This window comes from Arvicanthis niloticus, chromosome 25, assembly GCF_011762505.2.
Source record: "Arvicanthis niloticus isolate mArvNil1 chromosome 25, mArvNil1.pat.X, whole genome shotgun sequence".
NCBI lineage: Eukaryota > Metazoa > Chordata > Mammalia > Rodentia > Muridae > Arvicanthis > Arvicanthis niloticus.
Window position 1 is genome coordinate 13,696,935 of NC_133433.1, and position 15,283 is coordinate 13,712,217.

The 15,283-nt window shown below is 38.6% G+C and overlaps 1 protein-coding gene across 2 annotated transcripts in view; it reads right to left on the bottom strand.

The window, feature by feature from the left end:
• Cngb3 (cyclic nucleotide gated channel subunit beta 3) overlaps positions 1 to 11,462 on the bottom strand; it is a 183,081-nt gene extending 171,619 nt beyond the window's left edge. For both annotated transcript variants that reach the window (XM_076924115.1, XM_076924114.1), the window contains exons 1-2: positions 11,252 to 11,462; positions 7,142 to 7,220 (exon numbers count right to left, since the gene is read on the bottom strand). In XM_076924115.1, coding sequence (XP_076780230.1) covers positions 7,142 to 7,220; positions 11,252 to 11,362 — 190 coding nt within the window. In that variant the 5' untranslated portion in view covers positions 11,363 to 11,462. The remainder of the gene's footprint in view (positions 1 to 7,141; positions 7,221 to 11,251) is intronic.
• Positions 11,463 to 15,283: the final 3,821 nt, after the last annotated feature.

Here is a 15,283-nt window from a genome sequence, read left to right on the forward strand (position 1 = left end):
GTGGAAATGAGCGAGGTGAAGAGTGAAGAGGTAGAGGAGCAGCTTACTAGAAAAAAATCAACTTCACTGTGAGTGAGGGGGAAAGACACAGTTAGCTCTTCCTTCGTTCTGTCCCTCTGTCTCTAAACAACTCACATGTTTCACTAATTCACATATGTTCACATATGTTCCTTAGGGTGACCTTCTGACACTGAGATGCCTGATTTTTTCTCTGTCCCTTTCCAAGTAAACAGAACATTGGAATCATTTAAAACTAGAAAAATTGATCACATTTGTGTTTTGCTATTTTCAGAAATTTCGCAGACCAAGTTTATTTTTTCTAAATTATTTTCTTTCTCATTTGTTCTGTAAATGGAGTTGTTTACTATAGAAGACTGGACTTTGCTTGGATGAAGCAATGAAATGCTGGGATAGTTCAAATAAAAATTTATAATTAAAAATATAGTCACATATTATTGTTTAATTGATAAATATAACTGACACGGATGTACTATTAAAATTAGCCTTAATGTTCTTCATGGATTCCAGGCAAACTGGTTGGTCTTACATAGGGAAGTTTTTCTGACTTGTAAATTTTAATGCAGTTAGTTTATTTTTATAGTACACAGAAGTAAAATTAAATTGTATGTGTTAATCATTATAGCCAATATTGAAGATTTTTCTCTCTCTCAACCTCTCTCTTCCTCCCTCTTTCTCTTTCAACATGTTCTCTTTTTATTAAAAATAGATTAATTTCTCACATGGTATATATTTATTATGGTTTCTCCCCCCTCTGCTCCTTCCAATTTTATTTTATCATATTATTATCACTTAGAAGCCTGTATATTTTCTGGGAGAGAAAAGAAGTAGGTTTAATTGGGGGAGGTGGAAAAAAACTGTGGAGAATATAAGGAGGGAAAACCATAATCAGAGTGTGTTACGTGAAGAAAAAAAATCCCTATTTTCAGTAAAGGAACAAAACCAAACCAAAATAAAACAAATAAAATAAATCATATTTCATGCCTTATCTGGCATCAGTCGGAAGAGAGGCCCTTAGTCCTGTGAAGGCTTGATGCCCCAGTGTAGGGGAATGCCAGGGCAGGGAGGCTGGAGTGGGTGGGTGGAGAAGCACCAACATAGAAGCAGGGGGAGGGGAGATGGGATAGGAAGTTTCCACAGGGGAAATCAGAAAAGGAAATAACATTTGAAATATAAATATAGAAAATATGCAATAAAAGAAATTTTTTTTTAACAACCTAAGAAACAAAGTTCAATGCATACAACCAGATTAATAGGTTTAGGCAGGCATTACAATGTAATGATCTTTAAGTTGCCATTACCCAACCTACCACACTACCCATTATAAGCACCACATTCACCAGATTTTAATCTATTACTACACAATAAGGTTCCATTAAAGCATACAGTTAATATATAAATAATAACAATTACAAATCATTATTAGATAAGTCATGTATGTATTTTATGGGTGAAAATACATGTATTTTTAAAGAAGCAAGTAATATAAATGAATTAAGAAGCTTTAGAACAGACATTTGTTTTCAAAGAAGGACATTAGTAAGCTATATTTATTTGGTTCCAAAAATATATTACATTTTTTATTTCCTCAGTAGATATAAACTGAATCATGTTCTGCAGAAGATAAGAATTCTAAAATCAGAAACCAACACCTGCAGATTTTGAGACATTGCACCTGTGTATTTTGAGTGAAGAAAATAAAAAAACCAACAGTGTATCATGTTAACTTTAAATACTAATAAATTTGCTTCTTAAAGATAAAATATCTTAAATATAACTCAGTCCTAATTGAAAATGTGAAGCTCTGCTAAGTCTGCCTGTTTAATGAAAACAGTTTTCCTTAGTTAAATAGCTTCTCTGTTGAACAAAACTTCACCAAAGAGTTTTTATTGCTAGCTGTGAAAGGTTTCTTCCCATAAATACACATAAACAAGGACAAGAATAGTCTTGTCATCCGAAAGCTACAATTCTTAGTTTTATGCTACTAAGTTTTATGAATTTTTTTGTTTGAAGAGTTCTAGTTTAAAACAATCTACACCCTCAAACTACTCCTTGTAAAAAGTGTCATTTGAATTACCATGAGAATTCTACACTGTTGTCTTTATTTTCTTGCCTTCCCTTGCCCCTGAAGGTTTGTAGTATTTTTACTTTTGTCTATACTCACACTTGCTAATCAAATTTGTGTGTTGTGTTATTATCTGTCTTTGTTGTCTTTCAGTTGTTGTCTTTCTGTGTCTTTCTCTGTCTCTGACTCTGTCTTCGTCTCTGTCTCTTTCTCTCTCTTCCTCCCTCCCTCTTCCTTCCATTTTGAGGTAAAACTTTATTGAAAGCTTTATAGCAGACCAAGCACATAAATCCATGTACATGTCCTTGTCAATTTTGTAATTTTGTTAGAGAAAGGATAGTTGTAGGTTTTTTTGAGCTACTTTTTCTCATGCGAAGTCCTATGCTGCTTATTGCTTTTGATACTTTTATTCCAGATAGGCAGTAGAATATTTTTCCCTCTCTAGAGGCCTCACAATAGACTACAAGTTACAATTATCATGTCAAATGTTTTCATTCTGACAAATAAAGCTTACATGTTTTTAAAAAATTGAGAATTGAAGGGGTTGAGATAGCTTGTTGTTAAAGTGACTGTTAAACAAGCGTAGGGACCTACTTTTGTATCCTCAGCATCCAATAGAAATTGGCACGTCTGCATTTGTAACTCCAACACTGTCAGGGGGAGGGTTAGCAGAGACAAGCAGAATCCAGAAGGTCATTGACTAGCTAACCCAGAAGTGTGGGGCCATGATAGGATAGCTTGGGTTTTAGTAGAAGCACTGGCTGGAAATAGCCCGAGGACCCAACAGGTGTTCATACCTGTGAAGGACAGGCATCTATTTCACTGCGCTCCCAGAATCCAGGCTTCTGACACGAGGAGTAATCTTCCATTTGATCTACCACATTCAGTCATATAGGGCAATGCTGTCCCTTTCTAAGAGAGGTTTGTGTCACCCTCCACAGGTAGAGGGCATGACTACAGGCCTCAGCCCTAGAGATATTTCCATATTAATAAGTTACCTAAAGGCCAGAGGGCATAGCCAATTACCTACTCTTTTCCCAGTCCCTCCTCCCTCCCAATTTAAATCAGGTCCACCTTGACCTAAGTGGGGTATCACCAGACCATCTACATCCCACCCATGAAAATAAAGCTCATGGAACTATGGACTTTCGCGTGTCTTTTGGGGCCATGGAGTTGCGTGGCGGAGGCCTGCCTCATCAAGCAAGGTAGACGAGTAGCTGCTCAGCCAAGCAAGTAACCAAAGAATCCCTTTTCTGAGGGGGGTTCAGGCCAGAGCTCTCCCCCTCCCTCGCTTCTCTTGGCTTACTGGCCGGTTGCACCTACACACCCCTCGCCTCCATTCTGCTGCCCCTCCCAGGGGTGTCTGGGAGCTCCAGAATGGAGGCCAGTCAGTCCCCGGTGGCCTCCTGTCCCAGGGATCGCCACTTGAGAGCCCTGCTACGCTGTGGAACTTCAGACTGAATGAGGACTCCCCAAGCAGGGCAAGTCCCCATCCATTTTTTATTGCACAGCGCCCATCAGGTGCCCTCTGTGGAACCTACTCAGTCAAACTTTCCACACAGGCTTCTGCTTCTCTCTGGAGGCACGCCTCCCTGTGGCACCCACCAGTGAAGAACAGAAGACATGTAGAACCCACAACACAACAGAGATCCACGCCCGCGTGCTCACACACAGACCCTCATTTTCCCCCACACAGAAGGATCCATGAGAAGGATCTGTGGGAGACATTACCTCAAAACATAAGGTAGAAGCTAATTGAAGAAGGTTCTTCTGGACTCCAGTTGTGTGCACACACATACATTGAAATTTCCAATGTTCATGCATGAACACCCACACATACACACACATATACCACACATGAATTTTTAATTATTGAATAATGATGTTAAACTGATTAAAGAAAAAGCAAAAGTGACCCATAAGGGCAGTAGTAACTGGACTTAGTGGGTTATTAAAAGTTGTAAGGTTGTGAGCGGAACTTCTTAGGGGAATATGAGGGAGTTATAAGTGGGGAATGCCATTGATACAATCATATTTTATTGCATGCACATAAAAGATTGAAAAGCGAGAGTTGGTTTGTGAAATAGACCAACAAGTCAGATACCTTCTGCATAAGCAGAAGACCTTGAGTTTGATTCCAGAATGAAACGTGGAAGGAGAGAACAGACTATTAAAAGTTGCCTACTACCTTCTACATACACACAAACACTACACTACACCACACACAAATGCACATATACACCACACACCACACTACAACACACACACACACACACACACACACACACACACACACACACACACACCACACCACACACAATTTAAAAATTGTGAGATCACATCTCTTTTGTTTTAACTATATCTCCTAGAGTATAACTCTTACTTTTGACAATTTTTTATGTGAATTTTTATCCAAAATGAAGCCGTCTCCTTTTGTCAATATGTCATCTAAGCATTTGAGTCAGATCAGCTATGAGAACTGACTGTGTATCGCATCCAAGAGAGATAACTTCCTGTGCAACGCTTCCTTGGCTTGCCTTCAGGTGAGGGATGCTGACTATTACTCCTGTTTTCATGGCTGGGATGAAAACCCAGAAGGAAGTCAGTGATAGAAACACCTCATTTGCTTAAAACCACAAAGCATTTTTTATATTCTGAGTTGAGAAAAAAAAAAGTAATTAAATGAGCATGCTCAGGAATCTAGAGAGATTTTCTCCTTATTTTTGAAAAATATATGATGAAAGTAAATGGAGACAAGAATATAAACATAACAATGTAACACTGATCCAGCAGGAAAGATCCAGTATCTAAACATAACAATGTAACACTGATCCAGCAGGAAAGATCCAGTATCTTTATAACATTATTCTTCTGAATGAAACATCTTATTTCATTTCAATTATTTGTGTCTGTTGCATATTTATCTGCTAAATTCAGGTTTTTTTTCTACCTAGGTTCTTTCAGATTCTCTTAAAGAAGAACATACACACACACACACACACACACACACACACACACACACACACGAATGGGGCCATGTTTTCAGAGAGATGCTTCTGATGGCAGCAGTATTCATTGCTAGGAATTTATTTACTTACGACTTCTTTTATAATTTCTTTGTTTATTTAGATTACCTTTTCTCCTCTATTGCCAAGGAAAGAACCTAGGGCATTGCACATGTTAGGCAAGCCCTGTGATGCTCAACTGTGTCCTTAGCCTGCAAACCCTTCCTTTATTTGCAGCCCGGCCTGTGATTTTTCATATATGTATTTTTTTCTTCTCAGAGATAGGGAGTCTAAACAAATAGAAACTGAAGATACCTCACTTTGGTTTAATACAAATCACTATAAAGATTGTCTGATAGATGTTAAATAAAACTTTTTTCTGCTTTTATGACAAAACTTTTGTGCTGGTCTACTAAACAATACCGTATTCTGGTCTAATGATTCCCTTGCCACTGCTTTTGCTTATCAGAATGTGGGTTTCATACAGGAAAAGATGTGTTGGCAAGAGGGGTTAAGAACAGAGTGCACTAGGTGTTATAAAGCCGAGTGAAAGTATTTATGTTTGTCCTGAAGGCAGTATTGAGCTATTCACAACTCTTGAGCTGAGGTGTGTGTGGTCAAAGTGGTAGTTACAGGAACACAATATGCCCATAGTATTTGTGCTTGAGGGGAAAGGAGAGAAATTGAGTGAAACAGACTCCTAAAGAGATGAAGCCACTTAGTGCTTGAGTGTAGTGTAGGTATGACTTTAATAAAGGCCTGGCTCAGGATGCTATTGCAGAGATTGCAAGGAAGCCAACAAGGTTCTATGATATTATTGAGGCAGATGAAGTACACACTTTATAGGACTCATGGTAGAGAAATAAAATAAGGAGTGAGGGCTTAAGCTTGGGGAATTTAACAAAAACATGATAGCAAAGATAGTGAAGAGAGGTAGCTTATTTGAATAAGAATAAGATAAATTCAACTTTAATCATATTTTTTCAAAACATGTAGGTATATATGTGTAGTGCCAATGGAAAAATACTGGATTGTGTTTCACAAAAGTAATTGTCTTGATATGCATTTGGAATTATCCATGGAAAACTGAGTGTGCAGCCTTAGGCAGACGAGCTTTCCAGTTGACAGGGTAAAGAAGAGAGGGGCAATGAAGCTTGAAGCACGAGCTGCTGCATCTGCTTTATTGTCTTAATAACTCCTCACTGCCTGAAGTTCCTCTGCTCATCATGAACTTCTTCATGATCTATTTAAATTTTTCTGTAACATAACTTCATCATGAACAAAGATTAGGATTCTGTTGTATACTTCTGTACCTCAAGGCCAAGGAAAGTTACCTGACACATGGTAGGTAATCGAGAAGTATCTACTGAGAGGCTGGAAGTAAGACTGGGTGGTAATGGGCTGGTTATGAAAGCATGAGGCTCTGAGTTCTGATTCCCAGCACCTATGTAAAAGCTGGGCATGGTGGTGTCAGACTGGAATCGCAGATCTAGGGGGTTAGAGTTAGATGTGTCCCTAGGGCTTGCTGTCCAGCCAGTATAGCTAAAAGTGGTGAGTTATACGTTCAGTGAGGGACCCTGACTCAAAAAGTAAGGTGGATAGCAATTAAGGAAGACAGCTGATTCCCACTTCTGGTTTCCATATACATCTTCATAGTTAAGTACACTTGAACAAACACATGCAACACACACACACACACACGCACACGCATGCACGCACGCATGCACACACACACACACACACACACACACACACACACACACACACACACACATGTACAAATGCATGCATATAACTCCAAGCATGACACAGTATCTAGTGTACTGAATGCATGAATGAGAGATGGAATGAAGAAAACAGTATTTTCAAAGATAATTCAGTTCTTCAAACTGTCTATAGTTTAGACAATCTGCTGGGCCAAGGACAAATATTTTATCAAATACTATATTTTAGACAAAGGCATATTTTACTCCCACCTCCCATAGGTAACATCCTGACCTTCTTCTTTGTATTTTACCCCATTCCCCAACTACCACCACAGTATTATTCTGACCTTCTTTGCTGAGTGATTTTTCAAATGTGACTGATGTCCTTCTGCTCCCCAGAGATTCTTTTTCACGTTGGTTTTCTCTCTTGGAGAAAAAAAATAGAGATTGTTGTTATTTCAACATTAAGTTGAATGTGCAGTGTCACTACTCTCAGTCAGTTATCGATGTGATTATTAAAACTGAACATCTATCTATAATTTTCTAAAAATGCTTAACCTGTACCTAAATAGATATTTGAAAATTTCTATTTAGTTATTTAACTGTCAGATAAATAACTTACTATCGAGTCAGCTTTGATCACCTTCCTCCCACAATTCACAAAATATTTTTGCCAATGTAACCCTGACCCATTGTCCTCCTAATTTTGGTCTTTATGGTGCCAGAGCATTGGCCCATCAAGCTCAATAGTGGTGGAATTGAAAACAATTGGGAGGAGGTGGCAGTTTCATCCTATTATTACTAATTTTGTTTTCTTCATGAGTTTGTTCTTGTGTGCACTTCAACATTTTCCTCAGATTTTCATTGAAATAGAATTATATCACACTCAATATATCCAGTGGCTGACAGTGTTGTGCCTTCAGTGGCTAACTGATAATGTCTCTATAGTGGGTAGCTGATGATGTCTCTATAGTGGATAACTGATGATGTCTCTATAGTGGCTAACTGATAATGTCTCTATAGTGGCTAACTGATGATGTCTCTATAGTGGATAACTGATGATGTCTCTATAGTGGCTAACTGATAATGTCTCTATAGTGGCTAACTGATGATGTCTCTATAGTGGCTAACTGATGATGTCTCTATAGTGGGTAACTGATGATGTCTCTATAGTGGGTAGCTGACGATGTCTCTATAGTGGGTAGCTGATGATGTGTCTATAGTGGGTAGCTGATGATGTCTCTATAGTGGGTAGCTGATGATGTCTCTATAGTGGGTAGCTGACGATGTGTCTATAGTGGGTAGCTGATGATGTCTCTATAGTGGCTAACTGATGATGTCTCTATAGTGGCTAACTGATGATGTCTCTATAGTGGGTAGCTGATGATGTCTCTATAGTGGGTAGCTGATGATGTCTCTATAGTGGGTAACTGATGATGTCTCTATAGTGGGTAGCTGACGATGTGTCTATAGTGGGTAACTGATAATGTCTCTATAGTGGGTAGCTGACGATGTCTCTATAGTGGGTAGCTGATGATGTGTCTATAGTGGCTAACTGACAGTGTTGTGCCTTCAGTGGCTAACTGGTAATGTCTCTATAGTGGGTAGCTGACGATGTCTCTATAGTGGGTAACTGATGATGTCTCTATAGTGGGTAGCTGATGATGTCTCTATAGTGGCTAACTGATGATGTCTCTATAGTGGGTAACTGATGATGTCTCTATAGTGGGTAGCTGATGATGTCTCTATAGTGGCTAACTGATGATGTCTCTATAGTGGGTAGCTGATAATGTGTCTATAGTGGCTAACTGATGATGTCTCTATAGTGGGTAGCTGATGATGTGTCTATAGTGGCTAACTGATGATGTGTCTATAGTGGCTAACTGATGATGTCTCTATAGTGGCTAACTGATGATGTCTCTATAGTGGCTAACTGACAGTGTTGTGCCTTCAGTGGCTAACTGATGATGTCTCTATAGTGGGTAGCTGATGATGTCTCTATAGTGGGTAGCTGATGATGTCTCTATAGTGGGTAACTGATGATGTCTCTATAGTGGGTAACTGATGATGTCTCTATAGTGGGTAACTGATGATGTCTCTATAGTGGGTAACTGATGATGTCTCTATAGTGGCTAACTGATGATGTCTCTATAGTGGCTAACTGATGATGTCTCTATAGTGGGTAACTGATGATGTCTCTATAGTGGGTAACTGATGATGTCTCTATAGTGGATAACTGATGATGTGTCTATAGTGGATAGCTGACGATGTCTCTATAGTGGGTAGCTGATGATGTCTCTATAGTGGGTAGCTGATGATGTCTCTATAGTGGGTAGCTGATGATGTGTCTATAGTGGGTAGCTGACGATGTCTCTATAGTGGGTAGCTGATGATGTCTCTATAGTGGGTAACTGATGATGTCCCTATAGTGACTAACTGATGATGTTCCTATAAGAATGCACTGACACAGAACAAAGGCTACAGGGCAGGAAGTCAGCTGCCAAATTTTAGTAGAGGGAACAAAAAAACTGTGAGTTTGAAAAAATAGGATGGGGAGATAGTTGGTAAAGCGTTTGGTGCCCAAAGATGAGGACCTGGGCATAAAATGCCAGGTATGGTGGCAGGCATGTTTAATCCTCATGCTGGGGCTGTATCTCACCAGATCCCTGGAGCTTCCAGGGTATCAACCTAGCTGAAGTAGTGGGCCTTAATTTTCAGTATGTGGAAGACAGTTCCTGAAGAATGACACCTGCAGTTAACCTCTGGCTTTCAAGCATGCATGCATACATATGGCCGTACACGTACACCTGAATACTAGCCTCCAGCCTCTACCCCCCAAAAGGAAATGTAGGTGATGAGAAAATACCTCTAGGAAATAGAAATGGTGAGTGAAAGTAAATTGTTCTGCAGTAGAAAGGAAGGGGAAAGGACAAATAAGAAGTAGATCAGGTAGGTGACTGAGGTAGATCAAAAGCCCCAAATGTGGTTGTGATGGGGGTGGGAGATGAGCAAGTAGTTAGGAACAAGGACTCTGAGTATCCTGTGTGCTATAATATGGACTCTTTGACATTATGTATGAGTACTGAAGACTAACTATATGAGACAACTTCATTTAAGTCTCACAGTAACCACATGTGTTAGGCAAGGCTGGTGCTATTTCTTATAGAATACAAAATTGTTTGAATGCATATAACTACATGCACATAGAGGAGGAGTGAGTCAGGACCATCTATAAATAATAATAATAATAATAATAATAATAATAATAATAATAACAATAAAAGAACTGTACAACTTCTTCACATCATTCTTTGATTTTATTTGTAAAATTTTCCATTGTAATCTTTGTACATTGTATAAATATAGATATATGAACAATGTCATGTTCAGAAGAAAAAAACCATGTTTGTATTGGGCTGGCTTTGTGTTTCTTTAGCTATTAGTTGTTGATAAACAGAAATTTCACAGGAACCTTTTGATCGAGCTTTAAAGGGCTACTGTAGAAAGCACAATGCAATTTGATTTATTTTTATTTTTAGATATTTTCTTATAGGATTCAAATTATTTTTATTTATATGCCATTGAAAAATGTATTTTATGGGAGAACATAGCATTATAACATTTGTGATTGTTACATTTAGCATTTTTAATAGAAAACTTAAAAAAAAAAAAACCCTGTTTCACCTATTTCCCACATGAACTTAGAAAGGACAGACATCAAGCATTCCCAGACAGAATTCCTAAGAGTGTTTGTTACCAGCAGGTCTTCTCATAATTAACACCCACTATCACAGCTGCCAAAGGGCACTGGCTCTATTCAAGAGGTTCTCTGCCTGGGTATAGTCTAAGCTCTTCTCTAGCATGTCTGCTTGAAGGGGAGATGGGTCTTGAAAAGCAATTGTTCTTCTGTTTCTCTCTAAGTGTGCTGTAGTCTGCGGGCCACTCATCTGGAAGGGCTGATTCAGCTTTCTCTCATCTGTCACCATGCAGCTGGGCTAGTGATGGGGTTTCTGCTGTACTACTGCTTATGGAGCAGGATCTAGTACAGCCTCAGTCATGTTCTAGCTGTGTGTTAGCAGTGTTAGAGCAGGATTTTGTCTCACAGACGTCAGTGCTTGCAAATGGCTCAGCACACTGCCCAGTGCATAGTTGGTGCTGAAAACTCTTATGCTCTTCAAGGAAAAGACCTATTAGCTATTTCTGTTCAACCCATGAGAAAGTAAAATTAGCAACAAAAAGTCTTCCAAGTCCAAATATATCCCCTAACATTATTATGCTCCCTTTAAATATGCATAGGTGGAATATATAAATTAATAAGAACATGGTTTAAGCAGTACCTAACATAAATGTTAGCATGTAAATCGGCTGACCAATCTTCCATATGGCAGCATGTATTAGCATCCATTAACAGACAAAGGATGAGGCTCAAAACTGACTTAGGAACATAAAGAACATACCTGTACTATCGATGGCTGAGACTGATTGCTCAGGTCGGGGCAGGATTCCTTCTCAGTCCTTTCTTCCATGGGCTTCACTTTGTTAAATTTTATTGTCAGTGATTTTAACATCTTCTCTGAGGCAGGTTTGAAAGACCTCCGATTTTACGACCCTGTATCTCCAAGAGGAGAGATGTGCTTTGTTTTTCTTTCCGTTAGTAGACAAACCAATTAGTTGTTTAATCAGGATTTTGTTCTGGTTAATTCCTACAGCTGACTGTCTAGCTAAGCAGGGCTTTGACTTAAAAGCAGTAAATTACTTCTGCTTGGGTGATTTGCCCTCAGTTTATGAACTTTCGAAAATCAAAATGCCCCTGTGAATAATTTAAGACGAGAGGATTAAACAAGTTGAGTCAAATTGTTTAAAACAGATTTCTCTGCCCGTTGACTTGTTTTCTTCCTTTCTAATTGTTCACCTTCCTATCTGTGCCTAATTTTAAACAAAGGGATATATGCGAATGATTAACTAGTGAAACATGCAGGAAGGTTCTAATCTAAAGCAAGGAGTCTGCTTTGCCAAAGTGCCCATCTCTAGTGATGAAACATGACTTTAATATTAAACTTATCTTGTCCATCCAGATTTTGATTCATTGTCACTGGTTGAAAAGTCTGTGTAATCCTGATTCTGTTTGTATGTAGACTGGGGTCTTCAACTTTTGAGAGTCACAGGTCCATTATGAAGAATTTTTAGAGATACTTTTCACCCAGAGCCCAAATTTCTTTGATGTTTTGTGCTATTGAAGTGACAAACTTGTGTAAACACTTATTTTTTTTATAAGAACTGGTCTCTCTCTGTGTCTCTCTATCTCTCCCTGTCTCTCTATCTCTCTCTGTCTCTCTGTCTCTGTCTCTCTCCCTCCCTCCCAACTGCCCCCCCCCCCCCGTGTGTGTGTGTTTGTGTGTGAATCTAAGCTAGGATCTTTATTCTTATACAGTAGGCACTTTATTTGCAGAAACATTTTCCCTGTTTTTATAGCCCACAGATTCCAGTTTTTGCTGGATATATATTCATGAATGCGAGGCCATACACTGGAGAGTGGGCAACATAGCAGTGAAAGAGAACAGACTCACTCTTTATCAAAAAGTTATCAGCTGTCAATAGCTCCTCAACAGTTAAGATCAAGGGACTCATGAGTCTACCCTCTCTTCATGCTGGAATCTTGACTGCCTTGACCATGTGCAGATCTTGTTCAGGCCATGATAACTGGCCTTAGGGAAGAGAGGATTATAGATGGCTCACTTGTGACTGAGCATCTGAGCACTCCACAGATACTCATTCTCTGGATCTTGATCAATTGTGAATTTCTGCATAAACTGCTATCTGCTAAACACGCACATGCACACACACACGCACACGCACACACACACACCTTAACTTTCCTGATGAGGTCCGAGATGATGAACATGAATTTTGATTATTGGGACTGTGTACATGTCAATCATAGTAAACCTTTCTGCCCTAACAGGTTGTTTATTTACATTTGCTTGTAACTTTAATTTCTGTGATTTTTTTTTCTCCCAGAATGGGGGCTTTCCAGTGAGCAAGAAGACAAGGGGAAGGACAAGGGCTTTGGGTAGCACTGGTTGACAGGTTGTATAACAGCACTCTTTTTTTTATTGTCCAGATTTTTTCTAATGACAGAGCAGAAGGAGCAAATGTGAGTAGAAGCAGCTGTCCTTCAACATAATTCTGACCATTTGTCTAATTCCATCAGCTTGGTCACTCTCCATTCTAAATTATAATGTCTATATTTCTGGCCAAGACATCCTGGGCCAACCATTATTGACTGTTGTGTAACTTCCCGACTTCAACTGGGGTCTCTGCTTTTTGCTCTGAATATCTGAAATACTGAGTTATTTTTAATTACACTGCCTTTTCTTATTCCTATTCATACCTCTTTGTTTAAAAGTGAAATGTCCCCCCACAGGCTCATGCTTTGAGTGTTTGTTTCCCATCTGGTGGCACTGTTTGGAAATACTATGAGGTGTTTAGAAGGTGGTACTTAACTGGTGAAGGTAGGTGCAGAGCTGGGCCTTTGAAGGTTAATAACTTTCTGCTCTCTGGGCCTTTGGGATATCCTTATCTGTACCTGTACTACTACAGATAAGGCTGCCCCATGTGATAAACTGAAATCCCCCCAAAACCATGAGCCATGGTAGTTTTTCTCCTTTCAGCTCTTTCTCTCAAGTACTTGCCCCAAAGTGTGACGTAACCAATACAATGTCTTACTCATATGTGCTATCCTCTCTTTCTATTGCTGTTTCTCTTGTATCTTTGGCTGAAGCTGGCTATTTTCTTCTTCCAACTCTCCTCTCTTCTACCATGAACAAATGGATAGTCAATCTCTGCTGTTATTATTATAAGCATGTCACACAGAGATCTTTATCAATTCTTATTTTAAATCCAGAGCTAGGTCCCCATTTTGCTCTCACCCTGTTTGCTTCTTCAGGCTATGCCTTGAGTCCTTTAGTTCCTGTGCTTAGTTCAGTCTTTGGTACAGTGTGAATATGCTGAGAATGCTTCTTGAATGAATGAAGAATGGACAATGATACAGATAACCTTTCAGATGTGGACTGGGAATAAAGAAGTTCGTTATAGTTTATGGAGAGTAGAGGAAATAGAGCAATGTCTTTGAAGCTGTATAACTGCTGTGGTCCACTTTCTACTTTCCAGTGTACCCAGGGCAAGCTCCCTATAGGACCCTGTCTATGCCTCCACAGTAGTTACCTGAGCACTTGAAATATAGGTACTCAAACGTTCATTGTACAATAAGATTATATGTTTCAGTAAATGAAAGTCTTCATGTTTAATGCTTACAAAAACCATTCTGTTTCTCCAACAGAAAAGCAGAAAGCCTCAACTTACCACTCAGAAGGAGACAAAAGGGACTTGAGAACAACAGGAGGTAAAATTTTCCCACCTTAGGTTATCCCCTGATAGGGACATGAAATCCTATACCTGGTAAATCCTCCAAGGAAAGGTAATATTATTTAAATAGGACTCCTACTAAGTAAAAACTGTGGAGTGGATACTCCAGTATTGGTTTGGATCATTTCACATGAATGATGCTTAAGGATGCTAACACATGAAACACATATGTTATGCTAACACATAAACTTGATTTGCCCTTTTTGCATTTTGAAGAAGCCTGAACCTCCTGCCTATTTTTCATGTCAAGAATGCTGAATGCATTTAAAACAAAATGATGGCCTAACTTTGTTGACACTAAATTATTGGTTACAATAAGTGTAGCACTACATTGCCATCTAACTTATACTTTCACATGCTAGCACTCTGTGCCCTTTGCCTACCATCTGTGGTATCGATGACACCACTTGTAAAACAGGTCACTATTTTAAGTAAGCTTCTATTAGTCCACCTCTCAAAAGCAGAAAACTGTCTTACCAGGAATGATTTGTAATAAAAAGAAAATTAAATCACAGTAACTGCATTCTTTCAATAAGAACAAGTGTTCAATAAAGCTGCATGCTTCAGTAAATAGCGTATCTTAAAACTTACAAAAACAACTGAAGTTGTGTTTTGATTTATGACTATTAAGATTTAAGTAATTCTCTAAGATTCCTCAGAATTAAATTTAAATAGCCTAACTATAATTCAAAAGAGAAGAATAACCTCTGAAAATAAAAGAAATAACCAGTGAACAGTCCATACCCCCCCCATGACTTAAGTGTAAACAAACAGAAGTCAGTTTATTGGAGCAATATCTATTTTTAGGAGAAGATAATATGTTAGTAATAATTCTGAAGTCTGGTTGAGTCATAAAATTTCACTGTACTGAATACATGTACTTAGGCAGGAAAGGAAGTAATTGAATTATTTACTATTTTTCAGTTTATAATCATTCAAAAGACAAAGCATTTAATTCTATTTGAATTCTATCTGTCGACAAAGTTTGGGGATGATTATATGTGGTAGTGTATATGGTAACTTACAAACATTATTTTATATAAATCAAGTACCTAATAAATATT